This window comes from Meleagris gallopavo, chromosome 16 (genome assembly GCF_000146605.3).
Source record: "Meleagris gallopavo isolate NT-WF06-2002-E0010 breed Aviagen turkey brand Nicholas breeding stock chromosome 16, Turkey_5.1, whole genome shotgun sequence".
In the NCBI taxonomy this organism is placed as follows: domain Eukaryota; kingdom Metazoa; phylum Chordata; class Aves; order Galliformes; family Phasianidae; genus Meleagris; species Meleagris gallopavo.
In genome coordinates, this window is record NC_015026.2 from 13,482,363 (window position 1) to 13,499,271 (window position 16,909).

A 16,909-nucleotide genomic window follows, 5' to 3' on the forward strand; every position below is an offset into this window, starting at 1 on the left:
TTTGAGGACAATATTTTAGTTTGGAAGACTACTAATGAAAGAAGGAAACAGATGGCTGAAATGTATGACCACTACTGATTGTAGAAATCCAGAATAAAGTACAAAACATAGAACAGTCTGAATCAAATGTAGCAAATTATTAAAAAGCAATCATACAATTGAAACAGCTTAAAATCAAGACAAATTCAGACACGTATGGAACAATTATTAGGGTATAAAACAACTGAAAAAGGCCATATGCCTATTTTCCATTGTGGATATGTCCAGGGCAACTTATCCAGGTCTAGGACGTTCAAATTTTCTTCAAAGACAAGGGCTTAGGTTGTTCAGATGCTGAGATATTTTGTTTCTGCATCATCTCAAAAATACAGTGAGGGTAAATCTGTCAGATGTATCTGAGCAATCTATGAACAAGATTTGACTCCAAAGCCATAGAGTCAGTCTTGAATTTTACTCTGAAGAGCTGGTTTTACTAATTTGACATCTGCTGCCTTTCCTTTTTCCACCTCTTACCCAGACTCTGACTTCTCTAATTTTCTTCGTGATTTGTGTCAAACTTAAATTCTATGATAGAACAGTTAAAGGATAACACAGGAACAGCTAGCTATCAGCAATTACACCCAGAGATACAAATAAATGATATTTTCTTTTTCACTGATTGTCTCCTATACCGTAACAACAACATTTACAGAATTTAAGTGCATAAGCAAGAAAAAGTACAGGAAAGTGAAATTAGAATAATGACTATTTAAGTAGTAAGGAGTAGACAACTCCCAAGATGTTTCCGCACTTATTTATGTGATAAAAAGTCCTCTCACAATGTGAATTTCCAAACAACCTAAACATGCAATTTGGCTAAACTGTCTCATGGAAACTGTGCAACATAGTTTCTCCTAAAAAATATTAGGAAACATGGTATTACTTACCACTGAAAAAAGCAGAGAGAAATCATTGATGTAGGTAATAACTTTCTGAATAATTGACTGCAACTTTAAAAAAAAAAAAGGAAAATGATTGTAATGTAAATTAAGAGTATCCATAACAGAGAGCATTCTCTGCTCACTCAGAGAAAACTGGGTGGGAAGCCTTTTCAGTGTTCATTCATGCAATTTCTTTTCCCCTAAGCAGGTTCAAATACTGCTGTGCTATTCCTAGCATATGTTTTTCCAACATGCTCTTCAGAACTGAAGAGAGGATAACCAGCCTACCCAGGTTTTATTTGTTTGTTCTTTACTCTCTATACTTAAGCAGACTTTTCTGATTTATGATGATCTGCTCACTAGACTAAAACAAAAAGTACACGTTGTTAGATTTTCTCTTGTATGCACTTTTTCTACTATTACTTGGAAGTAATCACAAAACCCTTCTAGAACCCCTCCAACTACTTTGTATCTCACCTGACATATAGTCTCAAGAACTGAACACTAAAACCCGCTGAAGCTCTTGCGATTTTAACCTGACATAGATTTATTATTATTTATGATCACTTCTGTTTACACAGTGCTCCATGCCTCACTAGAATACCACTGTTGACTTGGGAGTTAATTATTGCTACTTCTAAATACACTAATCTCTGTTTTAGCTTTATTCTCTGGACTGAAAGATAGACCAAACCACAGCATTATGTTGTTCCAAAAGAATTCCAAAATTACAACCAGCCTTTAAAAATTGTTTTGTTGTAGGAGACATCAGCAATGTTTAAGAACCAGTTCAATCTAAGAAAATCCACAGATTTTGCAGACTTCTAAGTTTTTACCTGTGGGTAAGCATCTTCAAATGCTCTATCAGGAGTCATGTGTTTGATAACATCAGCCAAAACTGTATTGACTTCTCGTTTCTGTATAGTGAAAAAAAGGGGTTATATAAGAAAGTAATGAAACCAGAATAGAAATCAAATGACTGAAAACCAGTTGGATAATTTATTTCCATTTGCCAAAGCATCAGCCTTCTACACAGCTCTAGCTAAGCAAAGAACTTTAGCCTATATTCCAGTAAATCCTCATTTAAATCAGTGCACTAAAAAGTAAGAAATATCACACAGGGTTAGGGGTGGTGGTGGAGGACTCCTTCTTGCCATATCTTTTGTCCCTATTCATCTTCAATGAAAGGAAATACATTTTTTCATACACTAAAGAATTTTAAATATTAAATACGCGTGGCTTTTCTATTTTTAATACTGAGCAGCTGATATAGGCACTGATCCAGAAGACCTTCAAAGGAAATAAATTAGCACGTACCGTGAAGTGTCTGCACGTATACTCCACCCACACTTCAGCACAGTTGATATAATCCTAGAAATGCACGTATCCAATGATTACCAGCATTTACAGGAGGTTAAGAGAAACATACATGAAAAAATTACACTCAAAATAGTAACTCCAGAGATGTGACTGATGAAGACCTAAAGATCTGGAGATAATGACATACTTCAAAACTGCACTACTTACGTAGGCAAGAAGAGGTCAGAGGGATTATATAAAGATTCTATCAGGGATTGTACTTTAGGCAACAGTAGGCATCTAGGAAAAGTAAACCATGCCATGCAAAATATACAGCCTGCTGAACAACAGCTTTGCCCTGAAGAAAGGATCAACGTGGAACTGCACTGTCAATAACTCACCTGCGGGTTCTTCAGCTTCGTTATAACTTTCCAGGCTTCATTTAATATTTGAAGCTGATCATTTTCAGGAGGATCAGCCAATGCCAGATTTAACCCCAAGGAGCGAAAGAGAAGATGCTAAAAGTAATGAGAAATTTAAATTAAAAGTAGAAGACCTGTTTGTCCAACACTCTTCTACAACACGTAGAAAGATTGTTTAGATCTTCTTTTATTTCAATAATGTGCAACTCATGTAGGCAACCAGTATAAACAGCGTATGGATAGAAATCAAAAGAAAAGATGCAAGTAGAGCATAAATAACTCAGCCAGACAGCAAAAAAAAAAAAAAAAAAAAGAAAGTGTTATATTACATCCAAATGTTACCTTTGGGAATCCAGATTCATCACACTCTTTAATCATGCCAATGAAGTCCATAGACCTTGCAGCAATAAACTCTGCTCTGAAGGCTGACATTACTGAATTTAATAGCAGGGCACTACAATGAACATAAGATAAATCAATACAGTTCAACACCAATTAGAGTTCTTGTTATATTAATATAAATTGACAACTAAAACCAATCCAGCATCTTTTCTAAATTTTGAAAAAGCTGGGGTGAGCAAAAAAGCCTTAGAAAATTAACTTTTAGTCTTGAGGACTAATTGCACATTAGCAAAAGAAGAAAATATTAAGCTATCAGACAAGGAAAAAGTAGCCTGTAGAATACTTGGTCCGCATAGTTGTTTTGTTTTTTTTTTGAAACCATCATTTGACCAAAAACTTGCCAGGAAAAAAAACATCAAGTAAATAGTATCTAGAAACACACTTCTTTTTAATTACAGAAGTATACTTTGGAAGGGCAAAGCTCTATCCAAGTTTTTTCTCAATGGATTAAAAAGATATATATACGCGCATAAGAAAGTCAGATTTCCAGTAGCTGCACTGTTAGGATTAAAAAACAGTAACAGAACACCCAGTCATTATAATACTATTGCCAATGACATGTTTAGACACTTACAATCAACTGCTTTGATCCAAGTTTGTATTACACTGAGCCAAAGCTGCTGTGGGGGAGTCAACTCATTACTTCCAATCCACTTTACTGATATTATTATACAAATATAAGAAACAAAATCTAGTATTACTCAAAAGGCAATTCCTTTGGGCAAACTCAACCACAAGTTAGCACCAAAGCTGCTGCACAATCCAAGCAATACTGTATCCTCACCATTCCAAAGTAGGCAGTCTGAATATGAGTCAATTTACCTTGACAGAGTGCTCAAAATAGCCCAGCATCCCCCAGACTGAGCATTAGTGGTCCCACTGCAATTTAACTGGAATTTGCATTTTTTCATTAGACAAGTACTTCCAGTTCACCAGATACGTGCTTTGCAATGCAGAGAAGCAGGCTGACATTTTTCACTTAGATGGCCGCAACGTGATGATGAAACATACTGAGATTACTTAAAGATTTATGAACTGGTGTGACTTGCTTTGTGACACTGCGACAGCCATGAGAAGACAAAGCTATGTGACTTCATTTAAAAAGAAGTTTACCAGTTTTTAGACAATCTAAATTGGATAATTCAATTTCAAAATAAATAAAAAGAAACAAAGATAGTCCATCTTTACAGTGGTATGCCAAAAAGCATTTTAAAAATAAGTTCCACAACACTGACATAAAATAATTAATACAGAAGAGCATGTGAATTATTTCACCTCTATTAAACATTCTTGACATCCTTTTTTAAAAATCACATTCCTCCCCTATTCCTTAGCTCAGTCACAGTATGCTAATGCAGGAAGTTTCTCCTCTTTAAGTGATTAACATATTTTAGCTCCTCAGCCACTGCAGAATTAGATGGTGCAAGGCACATCCAAAGCCAAAATAACTGAAAACTTTCACAGAACTCGGCAGTAAAATGAGCTGAGATTAACTCACGAGCAGGTTAAATCACATTCACAAAGCTCAGAAAGAAAGCACATCCAAAACTTTCAGAGCATCTTCCTGAATTATTCACTTAACATGATTAGTCTGCACACAGACATCAAGGCGACATTTGGGATACTAATTTTAGTTTTGGAAAAAAAATAAATAAATAAAGAAGTCACCTAAATATTCTTCCAAAGACACTGGCTGCTTTACAACTTCCCTTGGAAAACACACGAATAGGCTAACAAGGGGCAAGGGACAAGGGGAAACGGACATCAGCTGCAGCATAGGAAGTTTCGCACCAATGTGCATAAGAACTTCTTCACGGTGAGGTGACGGAGCACTGGAACAGGCTGCCCAGGGGGGTTGTGGAGTCTCCTTCTCTGGAGATATTCAAGTCTCGCCTGGACGCCTACCTGTGCGACCTGGTGTAGTGAACCTGCTTTGGCAGGGGGTTGGTCTCGATGACCTCTAGAGGTCCCTTCCAACCCCTACAATTCTGTGATTCTGTAACTGTAACTATGGGAGGGCACAGGTAAGTAAGGGAAGGAAAGCAGAGAAAAATGAAGCACAACCAGGCATCAGACAAGGCTGATGCTTCTTAAACTTTGCCTTAGGGGACACAATCCAGCAACCAAATTAATCGATTAAGCTTTTGCTATACAGCTTTATATTAGGCAGAATTCGTCTCTAGAAAATAGATGTTAACAGTTATAATTATAATCAGTCATTTAATGAATAACAAAAGCCATACAATGCATCCAAATAGGGGTTTCCAAATGGAGACAGAGAATTTTACTACAGGCACTTGGGATACTCATTACAGACTCATGCCTTCTGGACTGCACGATACTTACTTGTTGCCCAATTTTTTGCACCTCTCCATCATCTCGGTAAGCAGAACCTGTAAGAATTACTCACTAAAATTAGTAAGATTCTGTAAATAAATTCAGCTTTTTTTTTTTTACTGTACTAAAATCTACTAAGAACTGCTTTAATTACCTCCCCAATACATTCTAATAATCCTGTCTTTACAGCACAAGGAAACAGCAATGTAGTACAACATAAAAAACACAATGGGTACAGGGATATTTTAATCAAAACGTTATTTTATGGAAGTCAAACTCAGGCTCTTTACACTAGCTTGCACACTCATGTACAAATTGACACTTTTTTTTAAGTTTTATTAAAAAAAAAGAATGGTAAGAGATTTAAATATTCAATGCCACTGGATTATATACATTTTTTTCCCCCTCAGTTGCATAACTTTTGTATCTTCAGAAAGCAACTACTTCAAAACATCATTCACAACAATGCTATGTCATGCCTGGGGCAGCGTGGCTGGAAGAAAAGGATCTGAACATGCTGGTCAGCAGCTGTCCGCACATGAGCCAACAGCACACCCAAGTCACCAACGGAAAACATTAGAAACAGGACAGGGAAGAGACTGTTCCCCTCAGTTGGCCCTGTTGAGGCCACATCTCAAGTACTGTGTTCAGTTTTGGGCCTCTCACTACAAGATATTGACCTGGGCAGGCTGGAGAGCTGGGCAGAGAGAACCTCCTGGTTCAAAAAGAGTAAATACAGAGTCCTACACCTGTGAAAGAAAAACCAAGTGGAGTCAAGCAGATGGGGTTAGCCTCATTTCAGTGGTGTCTAGTGCCAATACAGGGGATAATGGGCACAAACTGCAACATGGGAAGTTCCATATGAGCATGAGAAAAAATTTCTTTACTTGGAGAATGACAGCACTAGAATAGGCTGCCGTGAGAGGCTGTGAAATTTGTTTCTCTGAGGATATTCAAAAGGATATTGAGGATATTCAAAACCCACCTGAACATTTTCCTTAGTAACCTACTCTAGGGAACCTATTTCAGCAGGGGGTTGGACTAGATGACCTCCAGAAGTCCCTTCTAACCTCTAACAGTTCCATGATTCTGACCGAGGCACTGAAGCTCATCCAAACAAGGGCAACAAAGTTGGCAAAGGGTCTGGAGCACAAGTCTTATGAGGAACAGCTGAGGGAACTAGGATCATTCAGTTTGAAGAAGGCTCAGGGGAGACCTTATCACTGTTTACAACTACCTGAAATGAAGCTGCAGTGAGGTGGGAGTCAGTCTCTTCTCCCAGGTAACAGCAATAGAACAAGATGTAATGGGCATCCCCTGGTGCAACTCGAGGCCAAGTAGGATATTAGGAAACATTTCTCCTCTGAAAGATTGGTCAAGCATTGGAAAAAGCTGCCCAGTGAAGTGGTGGAGTGACCATCCCTGGAGACATTCAAGAAGCATGCAGATGCTGCACGTAGGGACATAGTTTACTGGGCATGGCAATGATGGGCTGACAGTTGGACTAGACAATCTTACAGACCTTTTCCAACCTAATAATTCTGTGACTTTCATTGTCCTGAATGTACCTCTTTTTAAAAAAGATTCGTTAGCAGTGCTTTCAAATGTCCATATTTGCTTTAGGTTTGTTTTTTTGGAAATCCTTCCACATGATGTCTCTTAGCATGATTTGTACTAGATGAGAGCAGAATTTAATCAGCAGTTACACATACAGCCATTTAACATAAAACACAGAAAAGAGGAGCTGCTCTTAATGTTTTTTGTAATTCTAACAAATTCTGTATTAACATTCCAAAAGCAAGATCTCAGACCTGATCACTGTATTAGACAGTAAAAAAAAAAACTGAGGAGCCAAGCTGAAGTTGCTGTTGATATTTTAGCTTTATAATTTACAATCCAGTGTGCTTTGCCATAAATTTTTATGATTTGTAAGAGAAAGCATTTATGCTGCCAAAGCTTCAGTTTCATATGTAATACTTATACTTAAGTATTGAGCACCCTTCTCCAAGAATTTCAAACAAGAAAATATACGGTGTTACTACACGAGATGCTTTCAGCACTCCTAAGTTTTACAAAGCATTGCTTTACTCTCAGCACTATGCAGTTAAACAGTGGGGAAAAACATAGGCATAGTCTATCAATTTTTCAGCAAATTAACTTTCCATTTCAACATCTCCATTGATACAGAGCACAACCACACTTACCTCAGGAGCACGGTATGCAATACACTGTAAAATCCAGTCGATAGCAGGTGAGTAGAGAGTTAAATACAAAGGAATTTCTACACATTGTACTACCAGTTGATTCTGAACTGTATCCCCATGAATCTGTCGAAACAGAACACAAACATGCACCACAGTGAAAAAGTACTTAACTGAAACAATGACAAACTTTGAAGAGAAACAAGAGCATACAATTGGATACCAGGAAGAGTCTCCTAACAAGGATTTAGACTGGATAATAGGAAGAACTTCTTCACCAAGGGTGGTCAAGCATTGGAACAGGCTGCCCTAGGAAGTCCCCATCCTCTGAGGTATTTAAGGGAGTGACGTGTGAGCAAAGTACTATGGCACATGGTTTAATGACAGGACTCGGTAGGTTAGGTTGACAGTTGATGATCTTAAAGGTCTTTCCCAACATTAATGATTCTGTGATAAAAATTCACAGACATTCTTTGCACACTGGGAAAAAAAAACACCAAGATTATTCAAAAAAAGCATAGAAATATACTAAATAGAGTAGTTAAAACTTACTAGTGTGCATGTAATATTTCCTATACTACATCTGGATACAGGAACAATCCTAAATCTAGATTTAAGAACTTGAAATGTTCTTAAAAAGCATTTATATAGTTCTTAAGCAAACTACAATATACTTATGTGATTTGGCAAATAAAAAAAATACTATTTACTCACTTGTTTAAATGTTAGAAGAAAATCAAAGAAATTTTTGTTGAGGCTTTCTTTGAGCTGTGGTGCCACTTCCATCCCAACCTGTAGTAAAAGAGGACTTCATTTGTATCTACCACCTATGCTCCTCCTTCAACTGTAAAACAAAAAATGTATTTTCCAGAGGAATATACCTAGTTGCACCCATCAAAACTTGCTAATATAATTGTGTTCACTGACAATTACTCAAGGCAGTTACACTGAGTTCAAACATGGCTCGCAAACATCAGATCCTCGGGACTGTAAGTGGTAAGGAAATCAATGTCTACCATTCTACCTGCAGTACAGCAGCCTGTATTTGTTGTAGACAGAAAGGCAACAGCAAAAATCATTTTTAAAAGCAAGCCAAAAGTTAAGAAATCGTGTAAAAAACATGCACAACAATTTCTGAGGATGGAATGAAGCAAGGATCCCAGATGAAAATATTAATAAAGATAGACACAGGAATAATACTGATAAATAATAGAAAGTTATTGTTATACAAAGTCCTGCATAGCGAGGCTGGAATCTGCAAAGGGAACTAAGCTATTTACACCAATTTTCAATACAAATAAAAATGGCAAAAAAAAAAAAAAAAGGAAAACTAGCATATAATTTTTTTTTTTTAATTTGTTTGAAGGAAAAGACAGGCTGCTGACCATATCAGATACAAATAGCAGTTAATTCCCCCCCCATCTCATTAGTGGCAGAGCTAGCTGCATTATTTCTGACACAGAAGTGCTATCTGGTAGCCTACCCTGCAGAGGTATGCTCTTGCATAGACTGCAACCAGTGGATCTCCGATTCCTCTGATCACAGATGTTAACTGTGGGAGACACTCCGAAATCCCCCTGTTAGATTTTTCAGGAATGAAAATAAGATTTAAAGTTAAAAAAAATCTTTGAAGTTAAAGAACTATACCACCTACTGATAACCTGAGAAGCAGCCTTGTAGACTGACAAACAAGCATGATTTACATGTTCACTTTTGGTAGGAGTTCCTATTAACACATCATTTCAGAAGCAAATTTAACATTAGTAACAAATAGTCTGTATTTGAACTGCAGCATTTGCCATTAGGAGCAGTCCAAATACCCAGGTTTGTATACTTGGATTGTAGAAAGACAAATATAAGCAAAAAACTTCTCTGCTTTGGAGAAACAGCAGAGCTCTAGCAGTACTGTTATTCAGTGTGAAAAAAAGCAACTCAAGTACTGCCAGAACTCCTTGAATGTCTCATTTTCCCACAGGTTCTTTTTGACAGAGCTGTACTAGTGCTGGGAGATGAGGCCCATCGATTCCAGCACAAGAAGTGCCTTAGAGTGGTAATGAAGCTGTCTCTGTAGTAGCAATTTGGCTAATCACTCTCATTTCGAAGTTTAACTGAAAAGGACAATTACATGTGAAAGAACATTTTCAGCTCAGCAACTGACACTGTTTGGCAACATATGAAACTTAAACCAAGACTCTCGTTAGTCCTAATTTGTTCTTCCAGCTCTGTTTCTATTAAGCTGACATCAATATTTTCCTTTCAGTTTTTCTCCTTTTTGCCTCTTCCCTAGTACCAACAATCTTTCTTCCCTCTCCACCGTGTGAAGTCACTGTTTCGTGGTGGGATTTTTTTATTTGTAAACTCCTTGATGTCGCAGTTATAGATATATTCCAAACTCACAAGCATTGCTGCGTTCCAATTTGTACCACAGTCCACCTTGCATTTATTCCATGGCATTCTCACCACAAACATCAGAAACTCAGCACTGCTTCTTCAAAGACTTATTAACACCCTATCCACTGCCAGAGACGGAATGTGCACACTTAACCTCATAAAGGAGTTTATAAGCCCAACCATTCCCTTCCTTCCCACACTTAGCATTTACTCTTCCTTCACTCTTACGTTTTAGATAGGAATTTGTTGCACTTCAGTATTGCTGCTTCCACGTAACTGAAAAGAAGCCAAGTTAAGGAACAAAACTAATGTATAAGCCATTTAAAAATAAACTTCAACATTATATACCAAACGCACTTCAAGATGTTTTGCAATTAACTTCACTATGCTTTATTGTTCTTTACAATGTGTCTGTAAGATTTTCATTTATTCCCAAGCTCTGTTCTATCACTGCCATGCTATTCACAGCCAATAATTCAGCTTTCAGTTGAGTATCAGGTATGACCTAAAATAAAATTCAAGATGCGCAGCTCAAGACAAACAAAGCACAGTCAGTATAAACACAGATTACTGTGGGTTTTATTGCAGTAAATATATTCGTGTTTGGAAAAGGCTGCTGAAAAACCTACAGATGTGTTCTGACAGTCTCGTTTGACAAGGATACAATCTAGGAATGAGTTCTCTGATTGAAGCAATCTTGAAAAACCAGTTTAAGCAAGTCTCTTTAGCAGTATCGTTAACAGTCTCTGGAGAAAAATTATCTGGGGAAAAGAAACAACAACCCAGAAATAGTTACATACTTCCTGGAAGCAAGTTGCTTTTCATTCTAGATTTAAAATTGTATTCTTTCAGCAAGAAATTAGGCACAGCATAATAAACTGTTATGCTTGATCCTCCACTATTTCTTACAGTAGTAAGAACTGAGTGGATGTGCAGCTAGAAAAGGCAACTAGAGCTTCCAACTTGTGTCACACAACATTTCAGTCCAAGCTGAAGTCAAGCACTCAAAATTAATCTTAGCTCTAGTGTTTGAGAAAATCTAACTCCTGCCTCCCCATAACTGTTATTTCTTATTCTGCTTTTATCTATAGCATGCATATATACACAGGTGCTAAATTACGTTCCAGCACTCAAATTCTTCACTTTTAAAAAGTCTAATTTTTTAAAATAATCTTTAAGAATGATCTTGGAAGGAGGAACAGGAAATACCAGATGCTGACACAACACTTGTTCTTGCACACTAAACATCCAACACTGCAGCGCGGTCTTTTCATGAGCTCTGGGGCTGTGTATACACCAGCTGCCAGCAGGAAAAAGCTGTCACCCTAGTGTGGAACAGATGGGTTACGGGGATAGTGTACTGATCAGCTGGGCACACAATTGCATGCCTCTTCTTTCTCTAAGTTATTTGAATCAGAAGACAAAACAGGCTTCTGGGATCCTCCAGATCCCAGACGGTCAGAAAGGATAAGTCTTCAGAGAATAAGGCTAAACAAGCAGCTACTGCAGCAAATATCTGCTCATGAACTCCTTGTGAAACATTTTTAGAACACCAGTGCTGCCTTATCCATGCCCTCAGAAAGAGAGAAGGTCCTGTTCCACATGGAAGTGTCCCACTTCCTAGGCTAGGGAAGCCACAGGATAGATGCAGGTTTTCTGTAGCAAGCAGTTCTTCCTGAGCTAAGACCAAAGGAGTCCTTGATCAATGGGGAGGCTAGAGAGGCTGGGCCTGAAAGCCTCTGGGGTTCACAAAGGCATGCATAGCAAGAAGGAGAATCTTCCTTCTCCCCATGCTTTTAGAGCTGCTCCAGGAGCTCCCACCTGCGGTTCTCCCAGCATCACTGCAGCATGAGCTGACCCCTCCAAAAGGAGGTTATTGTGCTCAGGAATTGGGCTGTGATACAGGAACTGTCCGCTTTCATTAATAAGAACAGTTTCTCACTTCTGCAACAAGCAAATGTATTTTAAGTACTTTATGCAAGTTTATTAAGTATCAGCTGTTTTCAGGCTGCTGCCTCAAACCTTATGCCTGCAACCCAATGTTACCACTGCAGTACCCACTACATAAGAAAAATGTTTTGTAACTCATGTCCACATACTAAATGCACTGTATCATAACTGCTAAATATACACTTTTACACTCATGTTGGAACTCCAACTGAAAAAAATTGAGAAGGGCCCGATTCAAAAGACCACACTAGTTTAGTAAAGCAAACTCCAGCCTGCTCCTTTTTCCAAAATTCTTCCTTAATGAAAGCAGAACTATTAACAAAAACATCTATTTACTGAAAACTGAGCCTCTCAGCTTAGTCTGTTAAATTGATACAAATTAAACTATTAAGAAGCAGGACTTTAAGATGACAGCACATGCTAACAGAAAAGAAAAAAAAACAAATCTTCCCTCATGTAATTTGGCAATTCATGTTTAACTCTCCCTGTGCTTAGAAATGATTCTTTGTGAACTCAAGTCTCAGGAAGACCAGGTTACGTTTAGCAAGACCAAAACCACAAGCCCATTTTATTACACTTCAGATATGTTCTTCACAGCTAAAAGGTAAACTTGCAAAAACACTATGAATGGTGGAAGCTACAAGCAATGGATGCTTTAGTTTAAATAAAGTTTACTGGACCCAAAGCAGAACTGTTTTTGCAAGAGATAAAGGCAGGGGTCCTGGTTAACTTTTCTCAAATAGGTTCCGATACGATTTATTCCACAGGACATTAGGAAGAAAAAAGCAAAACAAAGCTACCTGATAAAGAGACACGACTGTCCATGCACATTGACAGAATTCTTTCATACACTAGTTTACCTGGTTAAAACAAGCAAACAAAAAAACCCCAATAAACATTTTTAACAAACTGTAGCACACAAAATGTTGATTGACATACACTGAAATCATCCAGAAGAAACCTTACAGGATGCTAACATCATGCTGCCCTCTAGTGAGACTGAAGCATCAGTAGTTAGCATTTAGCACTTTGCACACTGAAAAACATTTATCTGTCTCCATAAAGTGCAGAAGATGCATCCAGGTCAGGTCTCTCCCAGGCCAGAAAAGGACAGCTAGTGCCCTGCCTTTGCTGGATACTGTGTTATCTTCAGCAACTTCACTAGAAGCAGGAAAGAGCAACGAGGAAACAAGATCTGACAGAACAATTGCTCTATATCATAGCACATCCTGGCAAATATCAGTGCCCTTGAACTTCAAACACCACCACAAGCCTCTTCCGTAACACAGCAGAAAAACAATAGAAAAACATTAAGTGGATGACAGTTTCACATGAAGGATCATTTAAAAATAATAAAACTAAAATAATTCAGTAACAGATCACTTCGTAGTCCCTGCTCAGCTAAAGAAAAATTTTCAGACTTCAGATACAAAGAATGAAATATTTAGACTGAAGAAGCTGTCAGAAATTAGGTATTTTCATAATAACTACAGCATTTTAAATGCTGAAATTCAGAGATCATGGATTTTCTCCAAGGTTTTGTTGTGGACATTCACTATCACATAAAACACAGAACAGCTCCAAAAAAAAAAATTTTATTTTCAAGTCTTCACTGATACGAGTTTTTGAACACCTGTAAAATACATTTGTATCAGTGGTTTCCCACAGTGCATGTTGGAAAAAATATTTCCTGTTAGAAGAGAACCATTTCAGCGCTTTTAGGAGAATTACTTTTAAACAAAAAACAAACAAACAAAAAAAACAGCACCCAACACAAAACCACTGTACTTACCGAAAGTATCAAGTATATCTGTAATTAAGACAAATTTGCTTGGATAAAACTGGATTACTGTTGTGTCTGAAAGAAGCTTTGAACACTAGAAAGGGAAAAGAAAAATAGATGACAATTCAAATTCATGCTTTTATTGCACTCAGATTGGAACAAATCAATACCTACAGATGGAAGGAACCAACAATAACAATTTCCCAGCAAAAAGAAAAAGAAACTCTAAAATAACCATCCACGGTACTCTACTTTACAGACTATTCTTCATTTTCAACAGAATTAGTCACAGGCCTGTTTTTCCTTTACACAAGGTAATCCATAATGCAGAACTTCAGCTGACTCTGCTGACCTGTGTATTTATTCAGACAAGACAAGTTCTACTCCAGAAACAGCATAAAAAGACTCCTTTCTTAAAAAGGGCATTTTCTACTTTCTCACCCTCAGCTTAAGCCCCACCTATGAAACACAAAATCTGATAGTAAACTAAGCAAAAATGTTAAACGTTTAGCTAGTGAGCTTTTAAACAAATCTTTGCAGTTCACATGACCAGCTCAAACCTTTTGGAAACAGACCAACTGGTTCATATCAGTCAAAAACTTTGGCAGAGGTTTATTCAGAATGAATCTGCTTCCACCTGAAGAGCCACATGACTGTGGGACAGAGTCCCGCCTCATCCCAGCATCAGCCAGATGTGGCCTCTGCTCTCTGTGTAAGACTGAGCAGCACAGGAGTCTGTCACCTCCATCCCTTCAACAGTCCCAATGGAATAAGTAAAAAAGTTGCCAGTTTTCGTTATATTCCAGAAATTCACATAGCAACCTGACACCCCACGATCATACATTTGAACAAGCTTTGACAGGGGTGTGCTTTGTCTCTTTTGCTTTGTTATCAGGAAAGAACAAGTGTGCACCAGAAAGACAGGTGAGTGTGCATTCACATCTCACACCCAAAGCAGAAAGGCTCCTACTGCCCGGGCAGCAGGGAGAAAGGCAATTCAGTTGCTGCTCAGTACCTCCACGTAGCACAAACGCTTACCACTGTAATTAGAGCTCACACCCCAAATCAACTTATTTCAGGTTACTCTGACTAAGTAGCTTAGCTTATCCTGTCTAAGGCACTTGAGGAATTCACGTGCAGCTACGGGGCTATAAAAATCCAGGTCCTGCCTTAATAACCAGAACTCGTCCTGCACTCAAGCTCCTTAAAGCTCTCACAGGGAACGAAGGCCCTGCCCCCCCACACCTAAGTGAAAGAACTCATATACGTTAGTTCTGAAATCGAGATAACTGTAACATTCAAATTAAATCACTTTTTCCTACCCAGTACCCACTTCTGAAAACAGTAACAGGAAGGTCAAGCTTGCTCATTCTGTGGTAAGAATGAGCGTGTTATACTGACAGTTATAGGCTATATATATTTCTATAATCCCAGCCTGATATCAAGGAAGCTACTTAATTCATTCAGAGGATACAAGACTTGAAGTTATGCTCTTTACTCGGAAGAATCAGCAAAACAGTTTGATTTCTACCCCGTCCTGTTTTCTAAGCATAGAATTACTTTGTTATTTTTAGACTCCTTTATGGTTCATCTTGATGTTCACATTAATTAACCCAATACCCATCTCATTCTTACCAGTCTTTCCATTAATTATGTGCATCTGCTGTACAAAATTCAAACGCAAAGTGAATAATATACAGACAACACCAAGATAAGCATACTCAGTTTTGATGTCACTTTTCCAAAATGAAGGACTGAACCCCATCTCAGAAACCACCTTACCTGAAGAAAATTAGTGACACCGTTTGTAAAAGAATACTAAAAATATTAATGCGCAAATTATTAATATATGCCTTGGTCTTTTTTTCCCCTCCTCCAAAGACTCACGCTGCCTTCCATTAGAAACATTCACACACTTCACAAAGCTATGACTTCTTTTCCAGAATAATTTGCTGATCTCATATTATTACAATAGAACATGAGCCACTTTAAGTCATGCATCATTTTCTGATCTCCCCTTATCTGGGTTTCATTTCCTTTATTGTCTTTACCACAGCGTAAGCTGAAGTTACTGCTGTTTTCACAAGAGTATCCAGAATGAAAAAAGCATCTTGACTTAACATAAACCCACCCGATGACTATTAGCATTACATCACTTCCGCAGCTTTTAAAAAGATGTCATTATCTCCTCCGATGCACTCTGCCTGTGGCTTTTTTATTTATTTATTTTTTTAAGGCCACGTCAAACAAGAGAACATTTAATTGTCCCATTCCCCTCTGAGCCCCTCTAACAGCTCATCACCTCACATGAACCACACAGAAAGATAGCGGACAAGTTAAAAAGAAATAACATTTTAACAACTGAAATTTCCTGTAGTTTGCAAGGGTCCTAAATCAGGTGATTCTATTCCCTTAGTAAGTTTGGATGGAGAAAAACACTGATGCTTCAAACAGCCATTGTTGTACGGGGGAGGGAGGAAGAGAAGAAGAAAGAAAAATTCCATGCCTTCGGAAAGTATCAACTACACGTTCTTTACTCTTATTATCTTTTACCAGATACATCTTTACATCCTTTTTTGTCCACTCCACTCTTTTTAGTGGAAATCCCATCCCACACAGCCTAATCAAAATCCTCAAGCGTCACTTTACGCCCTTAAGATTTATGTCCACAGAGCAGTAAGAGCCAATAATAAGCAAGCAGGTGGCAAGCCGCAATTACTACTTCTGAATGTCTCCTTACACATACAAACACAGTACTCACGTAACTCCAACCCAGCATGATTGCATTAATGATCCTATCCTTTATCTTTCCCGAGTTGTCACATTTTGCCCTTAAGACCTCAACTATCTAATCCATGCCTGCTATGAGAAGGACTGAGAAGACACAACACAAACACGATGAGATCAGCATTTTGGAGCGTCACTGCAGTAAAACGATTGGAGAAAAAAAGAACTATTAAACCAGTACAGTATTAGAGGTAAAAGAGTACGTGGGTTAGTTTTTCCTATTATGCTTTCATTCCAAAAAAACGGAGAAAAGGCACATTTCAGGTATGCCAAGCTGCTGAAGCATACGTTCCGCTTATGTTCCATTTATACTAGCAAACTAAACACCAATTTTTATTCTCTTCCTACCTCTGGGAATAACTGTTAACATAACTTATGGCAACACGAACCATCTTATAGGCAGAGACTGAAGAGTAC

The 16,909-nt window shown here is 38.0% G+C and overlaps 2 protein-coding genes across 2 annotated transcripts in view; both read right to left on the reverse strand.

Annotated features, from left to right (window-relative positions):
* Positions 1–13,799, reverse strand: LOC100542198 (VPS35 endosomal protein sorting factor-like). The gene is made up of 12 exons (XM_019620590.2): positions 13,715–13,799; positions 10,637–10,733; positions 10,201–10,248; positions 9,065–9,158; positions 8,296–8,373; positions 7,585–7,707; positions 5,390–5,436; positions 2,984–3,095; positions 2,621–2,737; positions 2,238–2,291; positions 1,757–1,837; positions 1–989 (listed from the first exon to the last, which is right to left on the reverse strand). The coding sequence occupies exons 5-12, from the start codon at positions 8,365–8,367 to the stop codon at positions 894–896; spliced, it is 702 nt and encodes a 233-aa protein (XP_019476135.1). The 5' UTR covers positions 8,368–8,373; positions 9,065–9,158; positions 10,201–10,248; positions 10,637–10,733; positions 13,715–13,799; the 3' UTR covers positions 1–893.
* Positions 1–16,909, reverse strand: part of LOC109370169 (zinc finger CCCH domain-containing protein 11A-like) — a 129,935-nt gene that overhangs the window by 10,012 nt on the left and 103,014 nt on the right. The window lies entirely within an intron of this gene.

Coding starts and splice junctions, on each gene's coding strand:
- LOC100542198 (XM_019620590.2), bottom strand. CDS start 8,367: ATGGAAGTGGCACCACAGCTCAAAGAAAGCCTCAACAAAAATTTCTTT. Junction 3,096..5,389: donor TGCAAAAAATTGGGCAACAA/GTAAGTATCGTG, acceptor TGTTCATTGTAG/TGCCCTGCTATTAAATTCAG. Junction 2,292..2,620: donor CGAAGCTGAAGAACCCGCAG/GTGAGTTATTGA, acceptor GTGCATTTCTAG/GATTATATCAACTGTGCTGA.